This window comes from Notamacropus eugenii, chromosome 1 (genome assembly GCF_028372415.1).
Source record: "Notamacropus eugenii isolate mMacEug1 chromosome 1, mMacEug1.pri_v2, whole genome shotgun sequence".
NCBI classification, from domain to species: domain Eukaryota; kingdom Metazoa; phylum Chordata; class Mammalia; order Diprotodontia; family Macropodidae; genus Notamacropus; species Notamacropus eugenii.
Window position 1 is genome coordinate 587,146,212 of NC_092872.1, and position 26,489 is coordinate 587,172,700.

The 26,489-nt window shown below is 36.1% G+C and overlaps 1 protein-coding gene and 1 long non-coding RNA gene across 4 annotated transcripts in view; one reads left to right on the top strand and one right to left on the bottom strand.

Moving 5' to 3' along the window:
• SPTLC3 (serine palmitoyltransferase long chain base subunit 3) overlaps positions 1-26,489 on the top strand; it is a 199,602-nt gene that overhangs the window by 172,041 nt on the left and 1,072 nt on the right. The window contains exons 10-11 of the mRNA XM_072634471.1: positions 10,778-10,913; positions 23,110-23,239. Coding sequence (XP_072490572.1) covers positions 10,778-10,913; positions 23,110-23,239 — 266 coding nt within the window. The remainder of the gene's footprint in view (positions 1-10,777; positions 10,914-23,109; positions 23,240-26,489) is intronic.
• Positions 1-26,489, bottom strand: part of LOC140520515 (uncharacterized) — a 98,098-nt gene that overhangs the window by 34,282 nt on the left and 37,327 nt on the right. The window lies entirely within an intron of this gene.

Below are 26,489 nucleotides of genomic sequence, written 5' to 3' on the forward strand. Positions count from 1 at the left end.
GGTGGAGACAGTGAGTATGATGATGATAGTAAGTTTCTGAAAGCCTATGGTAGAAATGTACTCCACAGAGGCCTTTTCATCCCCAACAGCTCCCTAGCTTAAACCACCACCTAAATCTTACTTAAGCCAAAAACACTTAGCTAAGAACCTAGCCCTGTGACCAAGTACAAACTTGCCTTCCTTTGCCTATAGTTTATTCAACCATGGAACCACATCTTCCATGTAATGTGGTCTTAATGGTGATACCATGAAAAAAGGGAACAGAATCTACTAAAATGGAAGTTCTCAGAAGTGGTGGGAAGTGGGATATGGCAACATCAAGTTAGCCCTCATGCCACTAAAACAAGATTTTTCTGAGTGCTTTCTTTAGCCTAAATGCTATGGATTACTTACCCAGGCATCAAGAATGATCACTGCTAAGATATACCATTTAATCATGGACCTCATAATGATAGCTTCATTTAATCACGCACTTCAGAGCACTATATAAGAATGGTGATCCCCATTCAATCTAGATGAGGAAATTTTAATAGGAACAGATGACTCCCCTGGCCCTCCAAGTCTAGAAACATGTTTTCAGTTTTAAAGAGTGAGCCATATAGTGATTGAAAAGAACTGTAACTTATCCAACTTCCTGAAAAATCTTTCACAAGAGCCATTCATAGTAACCTACAGAAGACAACATTATAACCACAAAGTGTTATAAAACCTCGTCTGCTGTACTAGACTGACTTTCAAGAATATGAAACAAAGGACAGCAATAAAACATACAATTCTTAAAAGAAAAATATGCTAGGGATTGGTATTATGATTTTTGGGGGGCAGTTACTGAATGATAGGAAGTAAAAAAGATGGAGTTAGCTGATGACACAGTTATATTTAGTTTAATTAAGAATGGAATGGACAGAAGGATCCAGTTAAGTAGCAGGGCAACACAATCAAAAATGAGTTATCATGGACAAGTCCAAAAATGATACTACTGAGAAAAGCAATTTAGATCATTCATAATACTTTCAATCTTTGAATTCTTTGTAGTTTTTCAGGAGAAACATTGAGAAATTATCAGGAACAGTTTGATGAAGTCATCTGCTCATTCTGCAGGGGGAATTCACAAAAAGTATAAAGAGTGAAGACAACTAACCATGTGGCAAGCATCTCAATGTGAATATTATAAATATCCTGATGCATTAGTTTCAATTGCTATATTCAAAATACTTCTCTCCTCACCACTCTTCATTCAATCCTTGTCCTTTTTATTGTCTACTGTCTTCTTATCTCCTTAGTCCCTCATCATTCTATATATGTAAGGAACATTTATCATAAAATGTTTTACTAAAAAGCAGAAAGAAACAGTATCACCACTTTTTGGTCTTCCTCTCTTTTTAATGTGTTACCCTTCACAACATGTGCAAGTTTCTAGGGTCACAACATGGTGTAAATGAGTTCTTTTTCAAGAACTACTGAAGCTACATCCATACAACAAAATTTATCCAGATGTTTCTTCAGCTCTCCAGATTTTTTACTCCTGTCCACCCTGCACATCTGGATTGTTTTTTCATTTGCCTGAGTCTTTTTATTCCCATGGGGAAGTGAGAGAGGGTAGAACAAAGAAATGTATATTTTAAGAAGCCCCACAACTGAATCAATCTCTTTGCTTCAAAGGAAAGTCTTGCCTGGTGGGCCAAAAGTAAGTCCAATGACAACTACAAATTGATTTCTACGATGGCCTAAACTTTCTCTTTTTTTTCTTGTCTAAATGCAAATCCACTGAAAAAGGAAAATGCTACAAATGTAGAAGTATACCATTAAGATTGCTCTGGATCAAAATATTTTTACTTTCTGGATCAAAGTAGATAAATTCCATATCTTACACTTCAAAAACCACTCAAACAATGTTCACCTAGACAGGAGATGAATGCTAAAGATACAAGTGTATTAATTAGCAGAATAGGCATTCCTGGAAAAATATTGTATTTCCTATTTCCTTGGCCAATGCCAATTTCCTTCACTTTGTCTTTGAATGCTATATCCATCTCTGTAACTAAACTTATATGTGTGTGTGAATTTTTAAGATTCCAAAACAAGTCATTTCCAGTTATCTAGACACCATAATGCTGGTAGTTCAAACTCCTGCCCACAAATTTTTCATTCCTTCAAGAACAACAAGATAGTAATTACTTACTGTTTGCAAAGCACTATGCTCAATGAATCAGGAGACCATGTGGTGGTGTCCCAGCAGAGCATAGTGTTCATAGCAAGGGAAACAGTCTCACTCTATTATGCATGGTTTATAATCTATGTATATATAACATTGTTCTAAACTCTCAGCATCTCATTCTATAAAAGATACCACTCTTGACAAAGAGATACCACTCCTGACAAAGAGATACCAATCATGACAAAAATGGTATGGGGATTTTTTAATCATGTCACATGAGAAATAGATGAAAGAAACTGAGATGTTTAACATATTTATAAGGACCATGATAGCTGTCTTTAAATACTTAAAGGGTACTCAAATGGAAAAGATATTAAGTTTATTTTGTACAGCTCTAGAGGGTAAAAAGTGGCACTAATATAGCACTTCAAAATTTGCAAAGAAATATATATGCTTGAGTCATACAATAATCTTATGATAAAGGTCCTACAGGACTCACTATTGCCCATTTTATCAATAAACACTATGGTTTAGAGAGGCTAAGTGATGTATCATAGGTACGATTTAAACCCAGGTCGTCCTGACTCTCAAGTCCAGCACTCTTATCTATTATGCCATAAAATCTCAGAATTAGAAAAAACAGAGGCCAAAATGTACTCACATAGGAATATTATCCACATTGCCAAGAAACAGTCTAACCTTTACTTGAGAACTTTCATTGAAGAGGAACTCCATCTCCAGTGCAAAAGGAATTTTTTATTACTTCAAGTCTAAGTCTGTCTCATCCAACTTCTCAATATACCTTGTTTTGTCTAGTGAAGTTATACAGTACAAGTTAATCCCCCTGACACTTAAAATCCTTTAAAATCTCAAAAGATAGCTACAATCCTTATCCTCTCTAACTTAAGTATATCTAATTCTTTCAACCAATATTCCACTAACAATGGTCCTGAGGCCCATCATCCTCGTTACTTTTCTATGGATGTTCTCCAGCTTGACAGTACTCTTCCTTCCTTACCTAGCTGCAACCTATCTTCCAAACATTACTAAGTAACACTCCTTTCCAGCACTTTCAGATCAACTAAACTAGTTTTCTCTCTGTTGCTCACACAAGGCACTCCAGCTTCTATCTCCATATCTTTTCAATGGTTTCCAGTGCATAAAAACTCACCAAAAGTTCAACATCTTCACCTCTGCTTCATCGAACAAATTTCTTCCTTCAATATACTGCTCAAGTACCATCTTTTACACAAAGCTTTTCCTGCCCTCCCACCCTACTACATATTTAACTACTTTGCAATTATTTTGTATTTATTCTGCATGTACTTATGTACATAAAGGTTGTCTCCCCAGTAGAAAAGTGCCTCAAGAATAAGAATTACTTCATTTTTTGCATTTATATCCCTGATGTACTGGCACTTGGCAGGTGCTTACTAAATGCATATTGATTAATTGTTATGTGGAAATCAGAATTAAGACACAAACTCCAAATGTTGTCTGACCAGAGCAGGTACAATAGAACTATTATCATCTTCAGTATGTTATGTTTCTCTTAATGCAAACTAAGATCACATTAGATTTTGTGACTGTCAGGTCACACTGCTGATTCATATTGAATTTTCACTCCATTGAATCACTCAATTTTTTTCAAACAAACTGTTATCAAGCCATACCTTTCCACCTTGTACTTATGAAGCTGACTTCTAAAGCCAAACCCTAGCTTTAAAAGAAATCAGGGGAACCCTGATGAGAATCAGATAAGATTAAATAATTTGATACTTGTGTGGACATAATTCTTATTGTTACGTGGGCTAATGGGGAGATGCTAAGAAAACATGTTTTGGACTTGCGTTATGGGAAAATGAAGAAAGCAAGGGGGAGTAATAGGGTGGACATTAGCACTGGCAAATAAGTATGCTATTAGTAGTGCACCTTAGATGAAGGGCAAACTGAATGTTTACAAGACTAAGATTTTGAAAGTCAATTTGAAATAGCTCATTGCAAATTCTCATTGCTACACATAATCAAGTCAAGGGCCCCTTTGGATTCTTAACTCTGACTTAAATTGATTCTTCTATTTGGCCTGGTCCAAGGGGCAAATTCACTCATTTTACCTGGGTAAAGATCTAGTTATCTCAAATGCTTAAAATTACATTGCATCAATCTAAGAACTTGTTTATTTCTTATACGATTCATTCCAATTCTTATAACATAAATAAGAGAAGGAATATGTTCACATGTTACCAAAAAAAAAGATGTTATACATAAAAGTGTTGACTTTTATGACTGCCAATCTAAATGTATCTAAATGACATTAAGTTGTTATAATTTTTTCAGACATATATCTCTTTAGAGACAAATTCAGAGCCCTCTCTCCAGAAAGTTAGCATAGCCATTAATCCACTTGAAGACAAAATAGAGGCCTGAAATCTCTATTCAAACCCCTCTACACACCAATCAGTACTGACTAAGCCTCCTTTAGCGTATGGTCAGATGGTCACCTAGTATTTATTAAGTGCCTACTATTTGGCAAATACAGCACTAAGTGCTGGATATACAAAGAGACAGAGACAGCCTCTGCTCTCAAGGAGCTTACAGTCTAATGGGAGACACAACATGAAAATAACTATGCACGAACTAGTTATATCCCTGTTGTTTCTCTCTCATTAAACTATAAGCTCCTTGAGCTCAGTCTTTCTTCAAACTAGATATATACAGGATAAATTGGAGGGAAGAGATAGGCATTAAGAGGGATCTGGAGAGGTTTTTAGCTGTCACCTGAAGGAAGACAGGAAGTAGAGAGGAGTGTGAAAGTTTTAGACATGGGGGACCATCAGCGAAAATACTCAAAGTCAGGAGATGGAATGTATTATGCTAGGAATAACAAGGAGGTCCATGTCTCTCCATTAAAGAATGCAGAGTATGAAGCAAATCAGGAAGCATAAGGCATAATAACACTGAAAATATAGGAAGAGGCCAGGTTATGGAGGGTTTTAAAGTCCAGAGTATATTATATTTGGCTCTAAAACTAAGAAGGAACCACTGGAGTTTACTGAATAGACAGGTGACATAGTCAAACCTGGCAGTTAGGAAGACCAATTTGGCAGCTGAGCAGAGGATGGACTAAAGTAGAGAGAGATGCAAGGCAGGAAGACCAATCAGCAGGTTACTGCAATAGTCTAGGTGTGAGGCGATGAGAACCTATATCTGGTGGCAGTGTCAGGGAAAAGAAGGGGCATACACAAGAGACATATTGAAAATAGAAATTATAGGACTTGACAAGTGATTGGATATGGGGGCAGGGAGTGACAGAGTAAGAATTTGAGGTTGTTGCTTATGTTGTGAGCCTGGATGACTGGGAGTACCCTCCATGGTAATAGGGAAATTAGGAAGAGAGGAAGATTTGGGAGGAAAGATAATGAGTTCACTTTCTGACATGCTGTATTTCAGATATCTATAAGACATTCTGTTAGAAATATCCGAAAAGCAGTTGGAGATGAGAGACTGGAGATCAGGAAAATAGTGAGGACTACACAAATAAATCTGAGGATCACCTACACAGAGTTAGCCAGTCAGTCAATAAACATTTATTAAGTATATACTATGTGCCAGGAACTGTGCTAAATTCTGGGGAAACAAAGACAAAAGAGTATTCTTGCTCTCAAGGAGCTCATAGTGTAATACAGGAGAGAACAGGCAAACAAACATATTCAAACAAACTCTACACAGAAGAAATGAGTTAATCAACAGAAGGAAAACATTAGAATTAAGAAGTACTTGGAAAAGATTCTTGTAGAACATGGAATTTTAGCTGGTTCTTGAAAGAAGTCAGGGAAACCAAGAGACCAGGGAAACCAGGAGGCAGAGATGAGAAGGGGAAAAAAATTCTATGCATAGGCATAGAGATAATAGTTGAATCCACAGGAGTTGATTAGATCACCAAATGAAAAGATATGGAGGGAAAAGAGAAGAGAGAAAATCTAGGACAAAGCCTGGGGAAAAACTCAAAGATAACGGGCATCATCCGAAAATCCAAAAAAGGACACTGAGAAGGAGTTGACTTTGCAGTAGAACCAGCAGAAAGCAGTAACATGAAAACCTAAAGAAAACCTGTACCAAGCAGAAAAGGTTGATCAACAGTGTCAAGGATTGTACAGAAGTCAAGAAGAATAAGGAGTAAGAAAGGGTACTTAGATTTGGTGATTAAGGTAACTTTGGTGAGAGTAGTTTCAGTTGAAAGATGAGATTGACACTGCTAGGTCTATATCCTAAAGACATCCAAAAAGAAGAGGAAAGGACCTATTTGTACAAAAATATTTATAGCAGCTCTTTTTGTGGTGGCTAAGAATTGGAAATCAAAAAGATGCCTATCAACTGGGAAATGGCTAAGTAAGTTGTGGTATACGAGTGCTATTATTGTGCTATAAAAAAGGATAAGCAGAATGATTTCAGAAAAATCTGGGAAGACTTACAGAACTAGTAAACTGAACAGAACCAGGAAAACATTGTACAAGTAACAGCAATATCGTTCCATGAAGAACTGCGAGCGACATGGCTATTCTCAGCAATAGAATGATCCAAGACAATACTGTGTGGGATGGCTCAGGTCCCTACATAAATCAATTACTCAGAGGTCTCTCAAAGTGATGACAGAAAAGTGATTTATTCGATTCTCGAGAAGCGGGGCTCCCCTGTAGGAGTAGGAAAGCCGAAGACAAAGAACAGGACAGTGATTTATATAGACCCTAACGCAAGTCCCTCCTCCCCCCACTGACCATTATCCTCATTAGCTGAGAATATGGTCTTACATTCTAGACACGAAATCTAACCAATCCCTTTTGAAATGAAGACATCGAGGAATTATGTAAGTTTTGTCCAATCATTGAGACCCTAATACACTACACAGTTTTATATCCTTTTATGGAACTATTCTATTCTAAAAATATTGTAACCTTGAGCCTTTAGGCCTTACCTCACCCCTGGGAGAAAAATTACAATCTGAGGAGTCTTCACTAAGTCTATCCCACTCAATACCAAAGGACTAATGATGAAGCATACTATTGTAACGCCAATGTGATACCGACAGCAGCTGCTATGGATATGCATGCGTATTTCCAGGGTAAATTGGCAAAATATAAGCTCTCTTCCTCAAAGATGTAACCAAGACACTTATTCAAACACCAAGAAGCCTAATCCATCATAGTAACAAAGAAATCTATAAACATTAACAATGCAGAGAGCACCAGCAATCCCCAAGCCTCCCCTCCTTCAGGACTCCTCGTAAACAAGCTCCTTTAGGCAAAATTCCACTCTCTCTCACTCATGCTAGGGGCTCTTCCTGCTCCACCCATTCGGAAAGCTCCTCCCACCAAGGGCTCCATGTGACTCAAGCTGTGGGCTGGGCCAAAGCTCAAAGCAGGTTACATGGGTCTATTAAGGAAGGGCAGGGAAGATCTTCAAATTCCCTTACTATTACAACTATCCACCTCCAGAGAAAGAACTGATATTGACTGGAATACAGACTGAAGCATGCTATTTTTTGCTTTCTTTTATTTTTTTTAGTCTCCTTGTACAAAGTGACTAATACAGAATATTTTACATAATTGCACGTGTATAAATCTATATCTGATTGCCTACCATCTCAGGGAGGGAGGGAAAGAATTTGGAACTCAAAACTTTAAATAAAAATCTTTAAATTAAAAAAAAATGAGGTTAAGAACCAGAATGTAGAGATAAGAGGGGCATGAGAGGATAGGAAGTGGAGACATCAAGTAAACAATCTTCTCAAGTAATTTAGCCAGAAAAAGAAAAGATAAAGGATGATAGCTAGCAGGGATAGATGAACCAAGTGAGGGCTTTTTGAGAATGAGAGGGACATGAGCATGTTTACAGGCAACAGATAAGCAGCCAGTAGACAAGAAAAGATTGCAAATAAACAACAGAGTAATGGCGGGCAATCTGCTAGAAAAGATGAGACAGAATGTGATCACTTATGCATACAGAAAAGTCTGCCTTTTCTATAAGCAGTACTACAAGAGTAGTCTTGTGATATAGGGGGGAAAGAGATAATAGGGTAAGGCATGTTAGTGATATAAAATGAAAAGGAAAGGAAAAGAAGATGCTCTGAGCAAATGGCCTCAACTTTTTCAGCAAAATATGAAGTAAGAATCATAGCTGAGAAGACAAGGAGTGAGGGATCAATGGAAGGTTTTGGGAGGAATAAAAATAGTTTAGAAAAGCAGATGGAGTGAATGGAATAGCGAGTCTATTAAGAAGTCTCACTATGCCATAGTGAGGATGTGGTTGAGGTTATATAACATAGTTTGGGGAGGTCTACTCAGCATGTTTTTATTATTTTCTCCATCTTTTTTCAGCATTCAAGTAAGAATAATGGCAACAGATGGTGGGAGGGATCCTAGGGCTGAAGCTTGACAACAGTTTATTTGGTAGGATGAGGGGAAAGAGGACTTGAGAAGAGAAGAGAGCAAAGCTAAATTGATTCACTAATAGGTAAAGATGAGGAAGAGAGGAAAACAAGAACAAGTTTTGGGAATGCAAGGCAGAGGTAAAGGTAGAATGTCAACAAAATGTGATCGGATAAAGGAAAATCAGACATAGAAGTGGAGCACTTGGGAGTGACAGCAAGATCAAGAGGATGATCATCTTTGTGTGGATATGAGATAGGGTGGGGATGGGAAATGAGTGAAGTAAGAAACTACTAGGTTAGAATTTTTGAAGGAGTAAAATCCCTCAGTATAAGGAAAATGTTAGAAAGCCAAAAGCTGGAGAGCTAGGGCTGGGTGAGCATGTGTGAGCATGATGTGGAGTTAAGCACATTTGATCCTCATAACCACCTTGAGAGGCAGGTTCTATTCCCATTTTATAGTTAAGGAAACTGAAAAAAAAGGAAGTCAAGTGATTTACCCAGGGACACACAGCTAGTGAGGTCATATTTGAATTCAAGTCTTCCTAACTCCAGCCCCAGCATTCTTTTCTCTATATCACCTAGCTGCCTCTAGGTTGAAGCATTAGATAGTATCTAATATAGACAAATACTCACAAGTGTAAGAGTAGGAGGGGTAAAAAAAGAATGACTATCACCAGCTAAGTTCCTAGCCATCTTCTAGAGGACGGTATCCATAACCAGCTTCTCTCAGAATGAATATTTAGACACACGTCAACTATGCTATTCTATTCCTAAGGGTTCTGTTTGCATTTCCCTACTCTGATGGAAATATTCAAGGGCACAGTTAAGTTCCCCCTTTTATTAAAATCTCCCCTTTCATACATCTGCCTGATTACTCAAATTATAACTCATCCTAGCCAGAGTCAAATAAGTAGGTGTTTTCCCTGATCCATCTGACCCAAATGAGTCCAAACTCCCAATAATCCACATCACCTTTATCATTTATCAGAAGTTTATAGAAGTGAAACTTAATTCAAAAGTAGTTTTATTAAACATTTTCTTGGAGTGGCCTCACCATAAGGCAAAGAGAAGCATTTTATCATTTGCCCTCACCAACTACAGGCACAGAAGTTCAGGAAATTCTGAAGGGCACTGCATTTGTGTTGCTGAATTTAATAACTTAGCATTTCACAAAGTTAATTTCATAATTAAGAAAATAACACTATTATAAGACACTCAAAGAAGATACCAACTTTCCATTTGCCAACTCATATACTTTAAAGATAGCATAGATTAAAATCTAGCTTTGGGGTTTATTCTTCTCTTGCCCTCCTCTGTGAAATGAGACCAGATAAACTCTAAAATACCTTCCAGCTCTAAAGTTTAGGGTTCACCTACTGAAAGGCAAGATCCTGACTACGCAGATGACTTACAACTTTCTTTGATTGCCAATGTCTACTCCCGTGTGTAATCAATAGAGATACCACTGATTAATACTCTCAGAACAAGGAATAGACTAATGCTTTGGAACACCAAAAAGAAAAAATAAAAATAAAAAGCCCTTACCAAGGCACAATTGCCTACTTCATACTTTAAACTCTGATATCACCTACTGGTGAAGAAAAACCAGCATTCCCCTTCAGATCACCCAAAAATCCCAACATGACCCAACTCTCTTCTAGCCATATACTGCCCTTTTAAGTATTAACGAATGAGGAGCTTCTCTTGGGTCCTGGTTAGAACCAGAAATAGAGGTGAAAAAGAATTCATCTAGAAATTTTTCATACATTAATCATAGCCCCATTGAAAAGTCATTCTCTTGCTAGTATATCACACCCTAATGAACTATATACAACATATCCATAGCATTGCACTCCCTTCTTTTGCTCTAGAACCTCCTACACCTGCTGAAGGGAGCAGGCATCTGTTTCCTACTACATCTTTACCTTGCTGAAACAGAAGCAGCACTTGTAGTAGCAAGTATACTTCCCTTCCAAAAAGTAACACCATGATAGGATGGGAGCCAAAGTGGCCAGAAGTTTGCTCTACCCCTAGGATTGTACTATCTCGAATTCTGCCTAGCCCCTAACAATAGGCTGAGCCCACATAAACACCTGGAATGTACCAAATTGATGTGACTTTTGCTTCTTTTCCGGGCAACAAACCCTATCATGTTAATTCAATGAATTAATTTCATGCCTATCTCTTTCCAGGAATACAGAGACTCCGGCGACTTGTAGAAAATACAAGATACTTCAGAAAAAGGTTGAATCAAATGGGTTTCATTATTTATGGCAATGAAGACGCACCTGTTATTCCTCTACTCCTTTATTTACCAAGTAAAGTAGCGTAAGTATTAAAGTATCTTTCAAAGTAACATGTAAATGCTGAGATATGGTAAAGTTATGCTAAGCTTCTTACTCCAATCATATTACTTGGTGTAGGACTATATGCTTCAAATGAAATAACAAATTCCTAAGTTCCTTTTATGTACAAACTACCAAGAGGCAATGATTATTTCCTGATTATCTGTTCAACAGCAGTTATTTCAAAACCAGAAGTAGCACTATACTGGAGGACAATGCCCAAAATTCTAATATCCAACTTAACAACCTATGTAACCTTGAGCAAATCATTTTAAGACATCCATATATTAAGAAGGAATTCTTGTGAACTATTCTACGGAGCAAAGTAGACAAGTATGATTAAGAGCATTGAGGTGAATATCTACAGACAGGAGCAGAAGCAATATTATCATGAAATTTACTATAAACCACCTGGACAAAAATAAGAAAAAGAGAGAAGTTCAGGAAATTAATCACAAGCCTGGCACAGAGGCCTATTCTAAAGAGTTTTTAGAAAGGTTTTTTAAATTATTTTTTCTTTACAGTGGTTTTGTCTGCATAAATTATCCTCCTGACACTGCTCACTTCATCCTATATCAGTTGTTACAGGTCTTCCCAGTTTCCTATAAAACTGTCCATGTCATAATTTATTATGGCACAATAATATTCCATTACATGCATATACTCTGATTTGTTTAGCCATTACCAGAGCAGTGGTACCCCCTTATTAGTGTTTGCCTACTCCCTGTATTTGTCCTTCATTTTCGAAGTAGACCATGACATCAGAGAAATGATGACTTGACTTGCATTTGACTTTGCTTTGAGTAAGTGAAGGTCAGCAGGCTCACTTTCTCCTCCTGAGTCATCTGGGTCCTGTAATCAGATATTCATCAAGATGACTGGAGATGGCCCAAGATGCAATGGAAGACCTTGGCCTTTTTAAGCTGGCCTTTTCAGGTACTCATTTAGAGGGAGGTAATGTCCATTGAGTGAATAGGCCTCTTTAAGAAGTAGTCAGGGAATGGCCCTTTTAATAAACAACAAAAAAATAACTAAATCAATAGACACTGTTACTAGTTACTCTAAGCCAACCATTAAGTGGGACAGGGGATACGCATGGATATCCTACCATCCTACCCATATCCCCCCAATAGCATAATAGTATATTTTCCCAATGGCCCACCAAAATTTATCAATTTATACTTGTCATCTTTGCCAATCTGATGACTGTGAAGTGAAAGTTTAGAACTTCTTTCATTTTCATTTCTCTAATAACTAGTGATTTGAACCATTTTTTAAAATATGATTGCTGTAGCTTGGATTTCTTTCTTTGAAACTGCCTGATAATATCATTTAGTCATTTATCTGTTCAGGAAGGAACCTAATTCTCATAAATTTGAAACAATTATTTTTTACATATTTTGGATATATTTGGGATTTTTATGAAAAATTTTTCCCATTTTCCTATTTCTCTTCTAATTGTAACTGCACTGGCTTTGTTTATATAAAAGTTTTTTTAAAAATTTCATACAATAAAAATTGTCTATTTTATCTCTCTCCCCCTATCCATAAATCAGAAAGATAGTATCTTTTATTCTCCTCTAATTTACTTTGTGATATCCTTCTTTAATTCTACATCATGTATCAATTTAAAGCTTATTTTATGGTTTGAGATTTTATGGGTGGTATATGGTATATGATTTGAGACTAAGTCTAATTTCTGACAGTCTTTTCTTGGAAATTTTTATCAAATAATACCCCAGTAATGGTTGGTTTTTGTTTTGTTTTTTTTTTACCAAACACTGCTGTGCTGTGTTCATTTGCTTATACCACAGATCATCCACTCTTTTAAATAGGATTTAAATAAATCAAATTTAGTCTTGATGATTACTGCTTTGTAATATACAGTTTATGATATGGTACTGTTTCATTTTTTTTCCCTTGAGATTTTTGACCTTTTATTGTTCCAGATGATTTTGATATTTTTTCTAGCTTTGTAAAATAATCCTTTGGTATAGTTTGATTGCTATGGCACTGAATATGATAATTAATTCATACAATACTTTCATTTTTATTATACTGACATCATTACTCACAAGCAATTAATATTTCTTAAATTATTTAGGTTAAATTTCTATAAAAGGTCTTTTGTATTTGTCTTCATTTAGTTCCTAGGGGTGTCTTAGTAGGGAGATTTGAAAATACTGTATAAATTCTCTAGTTTTGAATGACAATGATCTTCAGAGGAAAAAAGGCTTAAAATAAAAGTTCATATGGGACTGAAACATAGGTAAGTAGAAATATGAGACAACTTTTGCCTGCCCTTGAATTCACATCATAATACCAAGATGAATTACCACTACATTACTAAAACAACTGTCAGATAAAACTGTTGCGTCATTGTCAGTTTCTTTTGTAAGATCTTGGAAAATGGGAGAAATTGGATTGAAGAAAGGAAGATGTTATTCAAATACTTTTTAAAAGGGAGAAATAACAGAACTGCCATAAATATCAAAGAAGTATGGGACTAAGTGATAGTATAATTATATGAATTCACAGCTGATTAAGCATTTGTACCTAAAGAGTGTTGATTAATAGATTAATGTCAAATTGGAGATAGGCCTCTAGTTGCTCTGTCTTTAGCCTGATGCTTCAATCAATAAGTTCAGTTCAACAAATATTAAATGTTTACTATGCACACTGCATGCTTTTAGGATACAAGTAAGATGTGGGGTATGAAGATTAAAAAGGAGAAATGTTAATCAAATTAGGGGATAGCACAAAATAGGGAGGAGAAGGAGATTAAATGATAAAATCAGGAATCAAAAGAATGTTGATTGACTAGAACAATGGGCCTTAATTTAAAAGATGAAATTTCATAGCGAAAAATGCAGCTCTAGGCTTTGGTTTTATTAAGTCAAAAGCACAATGTACAAGATGAGGGAAACCTGGTTTCAAAGCAATTTGCATGAGAAAGATACATAAACTTAAAGGTTTTGACTGAAAGCTCAATGAGAACCAACAACATGATGTGACTGCCAAAAAAAGTAGAAGTAATCTTATTCCTAGAAGTACAGTTTCCAAAACAAAGGCAGTGTTAATTCCAATTCAGTTCTACAAATTATAAGTCTTCTATGTGCAAAGCACTATGCTGCACACTGAAGATAGGACAATTAAAAACATAGTCTCAACTCTTTAAGAGCTTACAATCTATTAGCAGAGGCAGCACATGTATACAAATAAGTATAAGACAATGTAGAATGTGAGAGACGGAATTGGAATCATATGAAGTGGTCTAGGAAGGTCAAATGATAGATTATGTGACATAACGCTGTGTTACCATAACTCCCAGAATCTACTACCTTCCTAACAACAAGTAATGCATCACATGTACAGTTATTAAAACTGCAACATAAAAGAAAAATTGATGGTAAAAATCTCCAAACAATGTATTCTGTTCTGAAATACAGATAACATCATATAGCCAAATTAACATTCCACTCCATCACTCTCTCATCCATACACTATCCATAATTACCAATTACTCTAGCCTTCCTTTAGCATTTTGGCTAAGATGAAGTCTAATACTCTTTCCACAGCAGTAATCCTAAGTAACTCTGTCTGGGCTCCTACTCTTAACTTTAACAAGGGACTAACACATTCAGCCACCCCAAGGAAAAGGTGAACAAATGTGCAGAAGGAGATCAGATAACACATAGTGGATCCCAAAGATAAAGTGGCTAAGGACCAGCTGCAACCAACTGAAGTAGTTTCTACCTGGTAGGAAACCAGGTATATATTACAACTCTCCAATTCCCAACATGAGAGCTCTAAAATTAGAAAGCCCTACCATCAGTGGCTGAGGGTAAAAAGGAGTCAAAAGGCATTAGCTGAAATGATAGGGAAATTCTTTTCAAAATAACTACAAAATGCATAAAATACTTCTGAGTTAATCTATAAAAATGCACTCAAGATATATACTTATATAACTCATAGAAGGACTCTTTAGAGAAATAAAGGACAACAAATAATTGCAGTCACTGTCCTTAGACCTCAACAATTTAACGAAAATTATAACTAATAAAATTATTTTATAGACAGTGGTATATTGGTCATAATCATATGTCCTTCCACCTTTTCCTATGCTTTATAATCCCTATTATTATAAGACCTATTCTTTAGCTTCACCATGACCTCCAGTCTTCAATTATTCTCAGGATATCACTGATATGTGAGCTATATAATTCTCCGTTTCAGTAAATCGGTTATACTTAACATCAGTAGTGTCAAACTCAAATAGAAATGGGGGCCACTAAACTGGGCAAGCAGCAACATACTGACTCAGAAAACTATATATTAACAATATCTTCTATTGTATCTTTTTTAACTTTTTTGTTAACTATTTCCCAATTACATTTTAATCTGGTTGAGGCCACATTCAGGAGTATCATGGTTCTGGAAGCCCTGAGTTTAACACCTCTATTCTAACAGTATCCCACAAAGGGTTAGCTGGGGCAGCTAGGTAGTGCAGTGGATAGAGCACCAGTGCAGGAGTCAGGAGGACCTGAGTTCAAATCTCACCTCAGACACTTGACACTCACTGGCTATGTGACCCTGAGCAAGTCACTTAACCCCAATTGCTGCCTCATCCTGGGTCATCTCCAGTCATCCTGATGAATATCTGGTCACTGGATTCAGATGACTCAGGAGGAGAAGTGAGGCTCGTGACCTGCATAACCCTTCCTCACTCAAAACAAAGTCAAGTGCAAGTCATGTCATTATTTCTCTGTTGGCGAGGTCTTCTTCAGCAATGAAGGACAAACACACACAAAGAGTTCGTTATTCCCATTTCCTTTCACTGAAATATTACTCCCACCATCCCCCTCCTTTGTTCCTATTCACAAGGTACCAATTGGAGCTGGAAAATTTTTTTTTCTTTTGTTTTACATAATCTCAAGTAAGCTCTCACTGGAAGGCAATGCTTTATAACTCCCTAATCAATTCCATGCACCACAACAGCTATTTCAAACAAGATCACCTTAAGATCACCGTGGCATCGCCTCCCCTATCCTCTCAGCTGAATATCTCATATTTAAACAAAAAAGTAGGGCTATTCTCCAATATTCTCTTTTCCCCTCATCTCATATAACAGCTGTCTTCCCCTACATCTTCAACTTTGTCTCCCATGAAGAAGTCCTCCTTGTCAACATGAATGACCTTCTCATGAACCCTCGATCCCATTTCATCCCACCTTCTTCAGAAGACTATGTCCTTTATCATTCCTACTCTCTCGTTAACCTTTAATCTCTACCTAATGGCTATTTGTTTCCCAGCTGCCTACCAGCCACCAATGTCTCCCCCATATTTAAAAATAAAACCTCATTTGATCCACCAGCCCCAGTCCCGTCAGCTGTTGGTCTTTATATCACCTTCTTTCTTCAACTAAATTTCTTGAGAAAACCATCAGAAAAGTTTCTTATTTATATAATGGGTCAATATAGTCATGTTTTCTATGTACCAGAAAAAGCTTCATTCATTCCTTTGGTGAAAACAAATGGCATGAAGACTATATAGTTGGCCTTTTGGTATCAAAGATAGCTGACCTGAGATAGTGAAGTAGTTTACACTACAGAATTAAAAGCACTTTATTTCATGTATAATTGTTGAATTCTCCTCCTGTATAATTCTATGGATAACCTTCTACTATGTAATGAAGAAAAAGCATAAATAACCCCCTTTTTCCTACAGCTTTCTCAGCTAAAATTCACCATGTTCATCTAATTTTTTCACCCCAAATATAAAGATTAATTCTCAGTTTTTACTTCAACAGAGTGGCTATGTAATTTTTATTGACCTTTAAAAATTCTGTCTTCATTGCTTTGCTTGATAAATCTCCATTTGAAATTTGCAGGACAAAACACTAAAATTCTGAAAAAGAAGAATGAATTTATGGCATTTCTCTTCCATCTGGTTCAAGCCTTATTTCTGAATTATGACTTGAAGGTTTCTATAGAGCTGTCAGGCTCCAAGCCTAAAAAAACAGACTTAGCAACTTTTTAATGCTAACAACAGCTCTGAAGCATTTTTCTCTCATCTGGGTGGATTCATTCAGGTATTAAAGGTTGCCAAATGGGATTTACAGGGACTAACAAGAAAAGATTCACTTTTCAAGTTTATGTCCTATTGTCTAATGTCTGTCATTTGTACATAAATATGCAGGAGTTTGTCCAAACTTTGAGGCTTTACATTCCAGAATCTCTGCTGCTGCTACAAAAGAAAAAGTCTGATAATTTGACCCACATGGATATATCAAAAAATCATAGCAAGTTCTATTAGAAAGGGTATTTGTCTTAGAAACTTGCAGTGGCTTGGAATTTTGGTCTAATGTTGCTTATAAAAAAGTAATTTTACCTAATCTCAGTTTCCTCATCTATAAAATGGAAATAATAATATTTGTTCTTCCTATATCACAGGGCTAGTGTTTTATAAATTTTAAAAATAACAGATCAATGAGAGCTGCTATCAAAATAATTTGCCTAACCTCTCTAATCCCTATAGATATAAACCTCTCTCCATTTTTTTTTTTTTTGGTGTCTTGCACATATGTATGAATAATTCCATTTTATTTCCTCTGGTTAGTTGGTTTGTCTCTGAAGTATCTGTGTGGATTTTTCCTTCTAAATGTAATGCCTACTCTCAGGAACATTCCATAATTAGGCACTCTTAAAGTTCTCAAAGGGAGATTGACTACTCCTTCCCACAGGATTCTAGAGGTTTTAGTACTGTTATCCATAAACTCTCATCAGTGCACTTCTAACTGATAAGCCTGAGCTAGCGAACTCAAATTAGTTTTTACAAAAATATTTATTAAGCAGTTATAGTAAGAATAGTTGGTACAAAACAGTTCCTCCAAAAGCTGGGGTATATTCTCCCATAAATATAGGCAATATCTGAAAGTAAAGTGGAATCAAACTTAAAACACAAGGGTAGTGATGTATATGTTTAGAGGACATATATGGCAGGTTCTTTTCTCCCTTCATGGAGTTCTCCTGCAGTTCCTCTTAAGTCTAACTCTCTGCTGGGTTCTGAGGATCAGTGATTTTCTAGGATTTTCTCAGTAATGAAGTGTCACAATCTCACTGTCCTCAAAATGTCATTCACCAGCCATCTGCAAATGTTTCTACTGTTGTAGACTACTGCTACTGCTCCTAGTTACAAGTGGAACTTATGAACATACAAATCCAAACTCATTGCTTGGCCCCAGCCATCTCCAGTTTGCTGCTTAGTCATGGAAGAAGACACAAAAGGGAGGTATCCCTGTCCCAGAAACAGCCTTGCAAAGGCAAAACATGTTTTCAAGGTTACCAAGTAAACAGCCAGGAGACTGAGCAACTGCTCCTCACTCAGAAGGCAACTGTATGTAGCCCTCTCTCTTCAAAGCCAAGAAGCAGAGAGCAATGAGTGGGTCATCTCTTTAAATGTACACTCAATTCTAGCTCAATAACCTAAATCATGAGGTTTTTCAATTTTGAAGCTAATTACATTTTTACCATCATAAAGGAAAAACTCCTGCGCATGGTGTCTTTCAAACCAAGCAGGGATTATCTAAGCATGCTTCAAGAACTATCTCTTCTATCACAGTCCACCTAGGCTATATAAACATATGTATGCATATATGTATGCATATGAACGCATGTACATATAGATTCTTTGCATGTTCTACTCTTAGGAAAGGAAATAAGAGCCCTGGAGCCTGGAAATGAAATTGAATCATGAGGTGAGAGTGGTACCTTAAGCTGCATGATCTACCTGCTTCAACCTATTGCAGTATTTCCTGACTACTAAAGATATCACAAAGAAGCAAGTGTATGATTTGCACAGGATGATTAAGTGGTTTTGGTGCTTGGACAGCGAGGTGGTAGAGTCAATAAAGCACTGGGCCTACAATCAGGATGACTTAGGTTCAAATTTAACCTCACTTATAAGCGCTGTGATCCTGAGCAAGTCATCTGACTTCTGTCAGCCTTCAATTTCCTTGTTTATAAAGTGGGGATAATAACTTTACATACTTCCCAGGACTGTTGGTAGGACCAAATGAGATATTGGTACTTAGCATAATGCCTCACAGCATGCACTATATAAATGTTAGCTATTATTATTATTAAATACTTTAAATAAGCTATTTCTAGTTATTAGCAATTTTTATAATTCAATGGATCCGTTAACTCATCAATGTAGGCAATTCTTACTTCTGTATACAGGTTACAACCTAACCACATTTTGTTACCCTTCAATATTTTTGTCCATGCCCTCAACAGATCCCCTGTATAGGTCTTCCTTTAGCTATTCTAATATTACAGAGATGTCATACAACATTCAAGGCTCTCCACCTATTATTTTTCACTATTAATGCAGGGCTGTTTTTTTTTTTTATCCCAGTGCTCCACACAGTACGTGACATGCAGTAAGCACTGATCTTTGAGTAACTAACAAAGCTACATTACAAACTGTCCCCCTTACCTAAAATGCACTGCTACCTTAATCTTGTTAGAACCATAACTTCTTCAAGAAATAGCTCAGGTGTCACCTCCTGATCTCCCCAATTGTCAATGCTCTCTCTATCCTCAATTATACTGTATTTACATGTTGTGATTCCAAGAGAAGATATAAACCATGAGGGCAAGTTTGTTTCATTTCTGTCTTTATATTCCAAGCACCAAGCATACTACCTAGTAAGAGAAAGTAATTAAAAAATTTTTGTTGAACTTAAATTTAAACAATTTACTTCCTTTTCTGATCATACATTTTTTTGGAAGATAACATAAGACTCAAAACTGTAGGTGACCCAAAAAGCAATAGAAATGGTGGGTGTACATAACCTGCAGCATATTACTTACAATAACCTAGTGCACAAAGATAATCAGGTGATACATGACCAAAGAGGTGGACCAGCTACAACAAGCAATTATTTATATTTTAAGAAAAAAAACACCAAAAATCACAGGCATGGAAAGGATTTTCTTTAATGTAATCAAGAGTATAAAACTCAAACAAAAGTCAGTATTATCTGAAATGATGAAATATTGGAAACTTTTCTAATAAGTCCCAGGGAAAAGCAAAAGTGCTGCTACTCCATGCTACTATTTGAAATCATTCTAAAAATCTTAAGTATGGCAATAAGACAAGAGAATAAAATCAAAGGTATAAACATAGGAAAAGAGAAGACAAAATTGACATATTAATTGAGTTAGAAAATCCCACAGACTTGGCACTGAAAAAAAAGAAAATTAATAGCTTCAGCAAAGTAGTAGAATAGAAGATAAATCCACAAAAACCCCATTAGCATTTTCTACAGAGTACCCAAAAAAAAGTGGAAAAATAGGAGATACTAAAAGATTAAGTCCATTTGAAATAATTACAAAATGCATAAAATATTTCTGAGTTAACCCACAGAGATACCACTTGACATTATTATATAAAGAAAACTTGAAAGCACTCTTAAATAAAAGAAGATTAAATAATTAAAGAGAAATTCATTGTTAATGGTTAGGTTGTAGCAAAATAACAAAAATGATAACTACCAAAATTAATTTACAGATTAGTGCTATAACAAACATGCAGAGAACTAGGCCAAAAAAAAAAAAAACAACCAAAAACCTCAAAATAAGTCTAGAACTTCAAGAGAAAGAATAAAAAAAAAGAACAAAGTGTGACATTACCATATGTAGTCTAAAGGAACTGTTGGGAAAACTAGAAGACAGTTTTGCAGAAATTGGACTTAAACTAGCCCTCTTAGTCAAGTTCTATGTAAATATGTAACCTAAATTGTAAAAAGTTCATTTTTTTAGTAGAGGAGAATAGAAGGAAGAACCTTTCACATTTCACAACTATCATTAGTAAGAGAATTCTTAATTAAAAATAGACAATTTATATAAAATTCGAAAGCATCTGCATGATCAAAATTAAAGATCTCAGCATGATAAGAGAATCTTATCAATAGGAAAAAAATCTTTGTATTAAAATCTTTGCTAAGGGTCTGATTTTATAAATATATAAGGAATTGTTACAAACCTACAAGACAAAGAGGCATTCCCCAAAAGAATGGTGGTCAAAGGATGTGAATAATTTTCAAAAGAAGTGTAAATTAGCAACAATGTATGAAAAAATTACCCAAATCACGAATAATGATAGAAATGTACACTTAACTCCAACAGAGTCAAAGTTGGGGCTATGAGAAGATGAAAATGCGAGTACACCATTTGGGGATCTGGGAGTCAATTAAATCTTTCTGGAAATCAATTTAGAATTATGTGAGTAAAGTTACTCAACTGTTCATATTCCTTGACACAATATACCAGGCATAACAGGGGCATGCTGAAGCCAGCTCATAACACCTCTGAGTCAACAGCTAAAATTTCAGGGTACGCATTTATATCTCACAAATCTGAAAACACTGTCAATCAGGGTTTCATTTATTATTTTGTGCTTTATCCAGACTTAAAGTAATGGAGAAAATATGAGTAACACAGATTAACCTTAAAAGCATGTCTGGCATTTTCAGAGAGCTGCTTGTTAAGCATTTACCAGCACATCTCAGCATGAATTTGTCCTAATAATATCATAGTAGTACTTTTTGTGGTAGCAAAGGAACAGGAAACAAAACAGATTCCCAATGACTAGGAAATGACTAAATAAACTGTGATATATAAGTAGAATGGAATATTAGTATATACTGCAAGAAATTACAAATATGCAGTATTCAGAGAAATGTGGAAATATTTCTTTGCAGTGATCCAAAGTAAAGAAATCCAAACCAAGAGTAATATGTATGTGTACACACACACACACACACACACACACACACATCTGTATCTATATATATACATGCATATGTGTTGATGTAAATGACAACACTAGAGCAGCTGAAATGAATGATACATAATGAAAAATCTTGGTCCCAGAAATTTCTGATAAGTAAATATTCCTTCCTCCTCTCAGTAGGGAGATAAGGACTATAATTTTAGAATGTAGTTTACACTGTCAGATACAATTTGGATATTATTTGACTTTGCATAAAGCCAAATTTGTTTATTACAATGAAGAGTTCAATGGGACATGGCAGTTTAAAGGGAAATTACTCCAGCTTAAAGACAAAAGGCAATTTAAAACAAGTTTTAAATAAGAGAACATGTAAAACCCAGGTAGTACATTGGTAGCCAAACAATGCTAAAAGACTTACAAAAAAGGCCTCCAGTATATTATTTGGAACATTTTTAGGACATGGAAAATGCTGCAAGAGATAAGAAAGCATGGGTAGGTTGAGAGCCCCACTATTAAATACTGTACCTAAAGTCTAAGATGATGGTTCCCATTAAGTATTAAATTATATACTTTATTCCACTTTCATATGCATAAGTCATCACTGGGAATAAGTTGCAGCCACCACACATCACTACTGTACTTTGAGGTACCTGCAACTTTGATTTTCACAAATCATCATGTTTCAAAGATCAGTCTTTTGTATTAGAGAGAAGCTTGGCCAATTTTAAAGCACTACATACGCACATAGTTTTCAAAGAACATTCAGCAGGCATTAAAATCCTCTTTTTGATGTCAGATTATATTGCCATTTACAAAGAGCTTATCAATTTTTATAGGCCCTAAGATTCTATATTTAGCATGGTCTCAATATTAATTGACTAATCAGTTCCAAGTTATATTTGAACAGTTGCAAAATTATCATCTCCACTCACTGAGATGGTAAAACCCCTCACTCAAAGTGTGAAGGCAACCCTGGGTTGTTGAAGAGTATTCTAACATAGCACAAACTCTAAAAGATCTTACCGCATTAGACAGAGTTCTACCACTGGCTTTGTCCATGTTTGTCTGTTATCCAAGTATCAGCCTAACTACATCTGAAGATACTAATCATCAAGCTTACCAAATCTCAATTTATTTTTCCCAGAAATTCCCAAAGAGGTCTACAGTTTATACCGGTGAGAGAAATGCCTATACTTATGAAAAACAGATCAATGAAGTCTCAAGAAATATTTTAAAGAAACTGTAAATTTCCTCCATTGTTTTCAAGCATTGGCCGCAAATAATTTTAACTCCTCACATTCCTTTTCTTTTCTGGATAGTGTTGGATTATTTCTAATTCTCTCTTTTTATTTTACTCACTCCACCCCCCACCCTCACAGTGCATTTGCAAGAATTCTATTACAAAGAAAAATTGCTGTTGTAGTAGTGGGCTTTCCAGCCACTTCACTGTTAGAAGCTCGGGCCCGGTTTTGTATATCATCTTCACATACTCGGGAAATGCTGGACACGGTAAGTTCTCAAGATGTCCTGGATTCTTTGTGGTCCTGTGGCCCAGAAAATTCTGTCACTTTGGTTTTCAAGAATATTCAATTGTTTAACATTTGGAGGTTCCTAGGTCTCTGATGGGTGACTTGAAAAAAAATACAAATTAAAAGAGTAAACACAAACTAAGCCAATGACAACAAGATGCCCAACTATTTAATAAATTCAGTAAGTTGGGTGGGGGGTGACTGGATGAGCAGCCAATTCAATGAAAAATTCAGCCAATTAGGTTAAGCCAGTATTTTTGGTATGATATAAAACTAGATGATTTACATTTTTCTATTGCTGAATTAAGGATCCATTGGAGGAAATTAGAATTGTTTAACCCAGAGATGAGAAGACCTTGGGGAGTGAGCAGGACCATGATGATAATCTTTATGTAAAAACAGATTAAACTTGTTCTGTTTGTTCTGCTTGCAAAGAACAGAACTGCAGGCAATGGGATAAAATTCAAGAAGCGCAAATTTATGTTCAATGTAAGGAAAACCTCCTAAAAATTAGTTCTATAGAAAAGTGCAATGAGATGACTTAAGAAGTCCTCATCCTACACCGCCAACCCCCTAGGACATCTGCAACTGAAGGCTGAATGACTTCCAGCCTTCACTTTACAAATGCTAAAAACCAGAGATGACCTTTAAAGTACCTTCAAATTCTGAGCTTTATGATTTTGTAATTTTAACAAATAACACTGACGTAACACAATACAACTAGGTGTGTCTTACAATTGTTAAATAACAAAGAAACCTATCATAATAGATCCGCTAGACCAAGAACCCACTTGAACAGATCCAACAAAGAAATCTAGTCTTAAGTGATATGAAAGTAATTACAAATAGGCTTTTTTTGTCTGATCTTTTATTGCAGTCTTTCCTCTGTGAGTCTGAGAAGAATATGCTATCTCAGACATTCTAAAGAAAGAAAACTAGAATTTATACTTACCTCACTCCTGGGCTCTCTTCTCTCTACTACTCTCTCTCCCTCTCTCTCTCTCTCTCTCTCTCTCTCTCTCTCTCTCTCTCTCTCTCTCTCTCTCTCTCTCTCTCCCCCTCCCTCCCTCCTTCCCTCCCTCCTTCTCTCTCTCTCTCTCCCTTTCAGTGATCTCATCAGCTCCCTACACATTCAATTATCGGCTCTATGCAAGTAACTCCAAAATCTATATATCCAGCCCTTAATTCTTTCCTAAATTCCATATCGTCAAACTGCCTAACCCCTCTCCATCTGGACATTGCCTAAGCCTCTCAAACTTCAACATGACCAAAACAGAACTCATTATTTCCCCCCTTCCAGTTACCCATCTTCACAATTTCAAAATCAGCCTATTCTAACTTCTTTAGCTCTCCCTTATGAACCATATCCAATCAGTTACCAAGATTCATTGAATCTACCTCCACAACATATCTTACATCTCTCCCCTTCCTTTCACTCACCCCCCCACAAGGTCCTCATCGCCTCTTACTCAGGCCAATACAACAGCTCCTTAATTTGTCTGCTTCTCATCTTTCCCCTTTCCAATCCATCCTCCACATTATTACCAAACTAATATTCCCAAAGCACAAGTCTGACCACTTCAATCTCCCACTCAAGAAGAATAATGCCATTTAAATACCTTCCTAATCTAGCTCTAGCCTATCTCTCCAGACTTCTTTCCCATTATTCTTCATCATTCCCTCTATGCTTCAGTCAAACTGGTTTAACTTGCTGTTCTCCTGTACACACAATTCTGTCTCTCAAGTCATGTCCTCACTTCTGCCTCTTTGAATCCCTTGCACTTTTTAAAGCTCACTTCAAATACCCCCTCCTACAGGAGGTCTTTTCAATGACCACAATTGTTAGTGTACCCATTATACTCACAGAAACAGAAAAAATGCAATTACATCATATTTAGTTTTTATGACTTTAGTATTTACTTAACTACGCACATGTAAATTTGTGTCTTTACATTCCCAATACCTAGTACAGTGCTTTGTACATAGCAGCAACTTAATAAAATCTTGTTAAATTGAAATAAATTGGAATTTAAGATTTATGTAATTTCCTGACCAACACACACACACACACACACACACACACACACACATAATGCCAGTTCTGCATTTTATTTACTATAAGATGAACAGTCAGCACAGTGCCTAACTCACAGAAGGTCCTTAAAAATGCTTGTTGACTGATTGGCTGTCAAATCTTGTGATTATCACAGAGACAGCTTTGAGGACTTTAAAGAAAAACAAGGACACCTGAGGCATCTAGTCTTTTCCTCTGGCTTAAGACCACTCTGTCATTTGTAAAGGTCTTAAGAAGGAGATTCTGTGAACAGAATCCACCTGTCTCCCCCTGATCCATTCTAATATTTAATAACTTTTATTATTAATAATTCTGTATTTAGCCTAGAGTAAATCCTTCCTGAAATAGCTTAGACCCATTTCTGCTTATACACTTTTCTCACAAAAATCATGAGATAGTTAGCAGTGCAAATATTGCTATCCCTACTTTCCAGATTCATTTAAATTCAACAAGAACTTATAAAGTATCTACTGCATACAAAGCAACTGTACTAAACAGCAGAAATACCCCTCCCTCCCAAAAAAACCCACAGTCCGCACCCTCAAGAAGCTTGCCCTTTAATGGGAAAATGTTACATGTAAAGAGAAAATAAACACAAGATAACTTGAGGGGAAGTGTATCAAACAAATTTTTCAGATGAAAATACTTTGAAATATACAAAACACCAAACAAATGCCAAACAACCAAAAAAAATTGTCTCTAATAGTAATAATAATTTATTAGAGTAGGAGTTCCCACTTCTAATGTCTTTGCACAACTACGGAGTCCTAAAGAGACTCACGGACAGCCAATTAAGAGGCTAGTAGCCTGAAAATTATCTCTCATGTGGAAGAACGTTAACATTTCCAAAAATCACTTAAAATTTGTGATCATAAACTTCCTCATCATTAAAGCAGGATAACTTGCTTGTTTATGTAGAGAATGGAAATGACACTGTACAACTGAAGGAGGGAAAATATTGTCCAGTATTTTTTTAAAGAGAAGAAAATGTGAGTTTGACTTCAATGCCATTACTCCCCACTGCACCACAACCCCCAGATTCAGAAGCAGGACGAATCTATTAATCACTTCGAGTTGGTGGGTGAAGAGAAAGGGTAGAAGGTCAAAGCAAGGATTCATGAAAGAAGACATATGCAAAGTGTTTTGAAGGATAAGT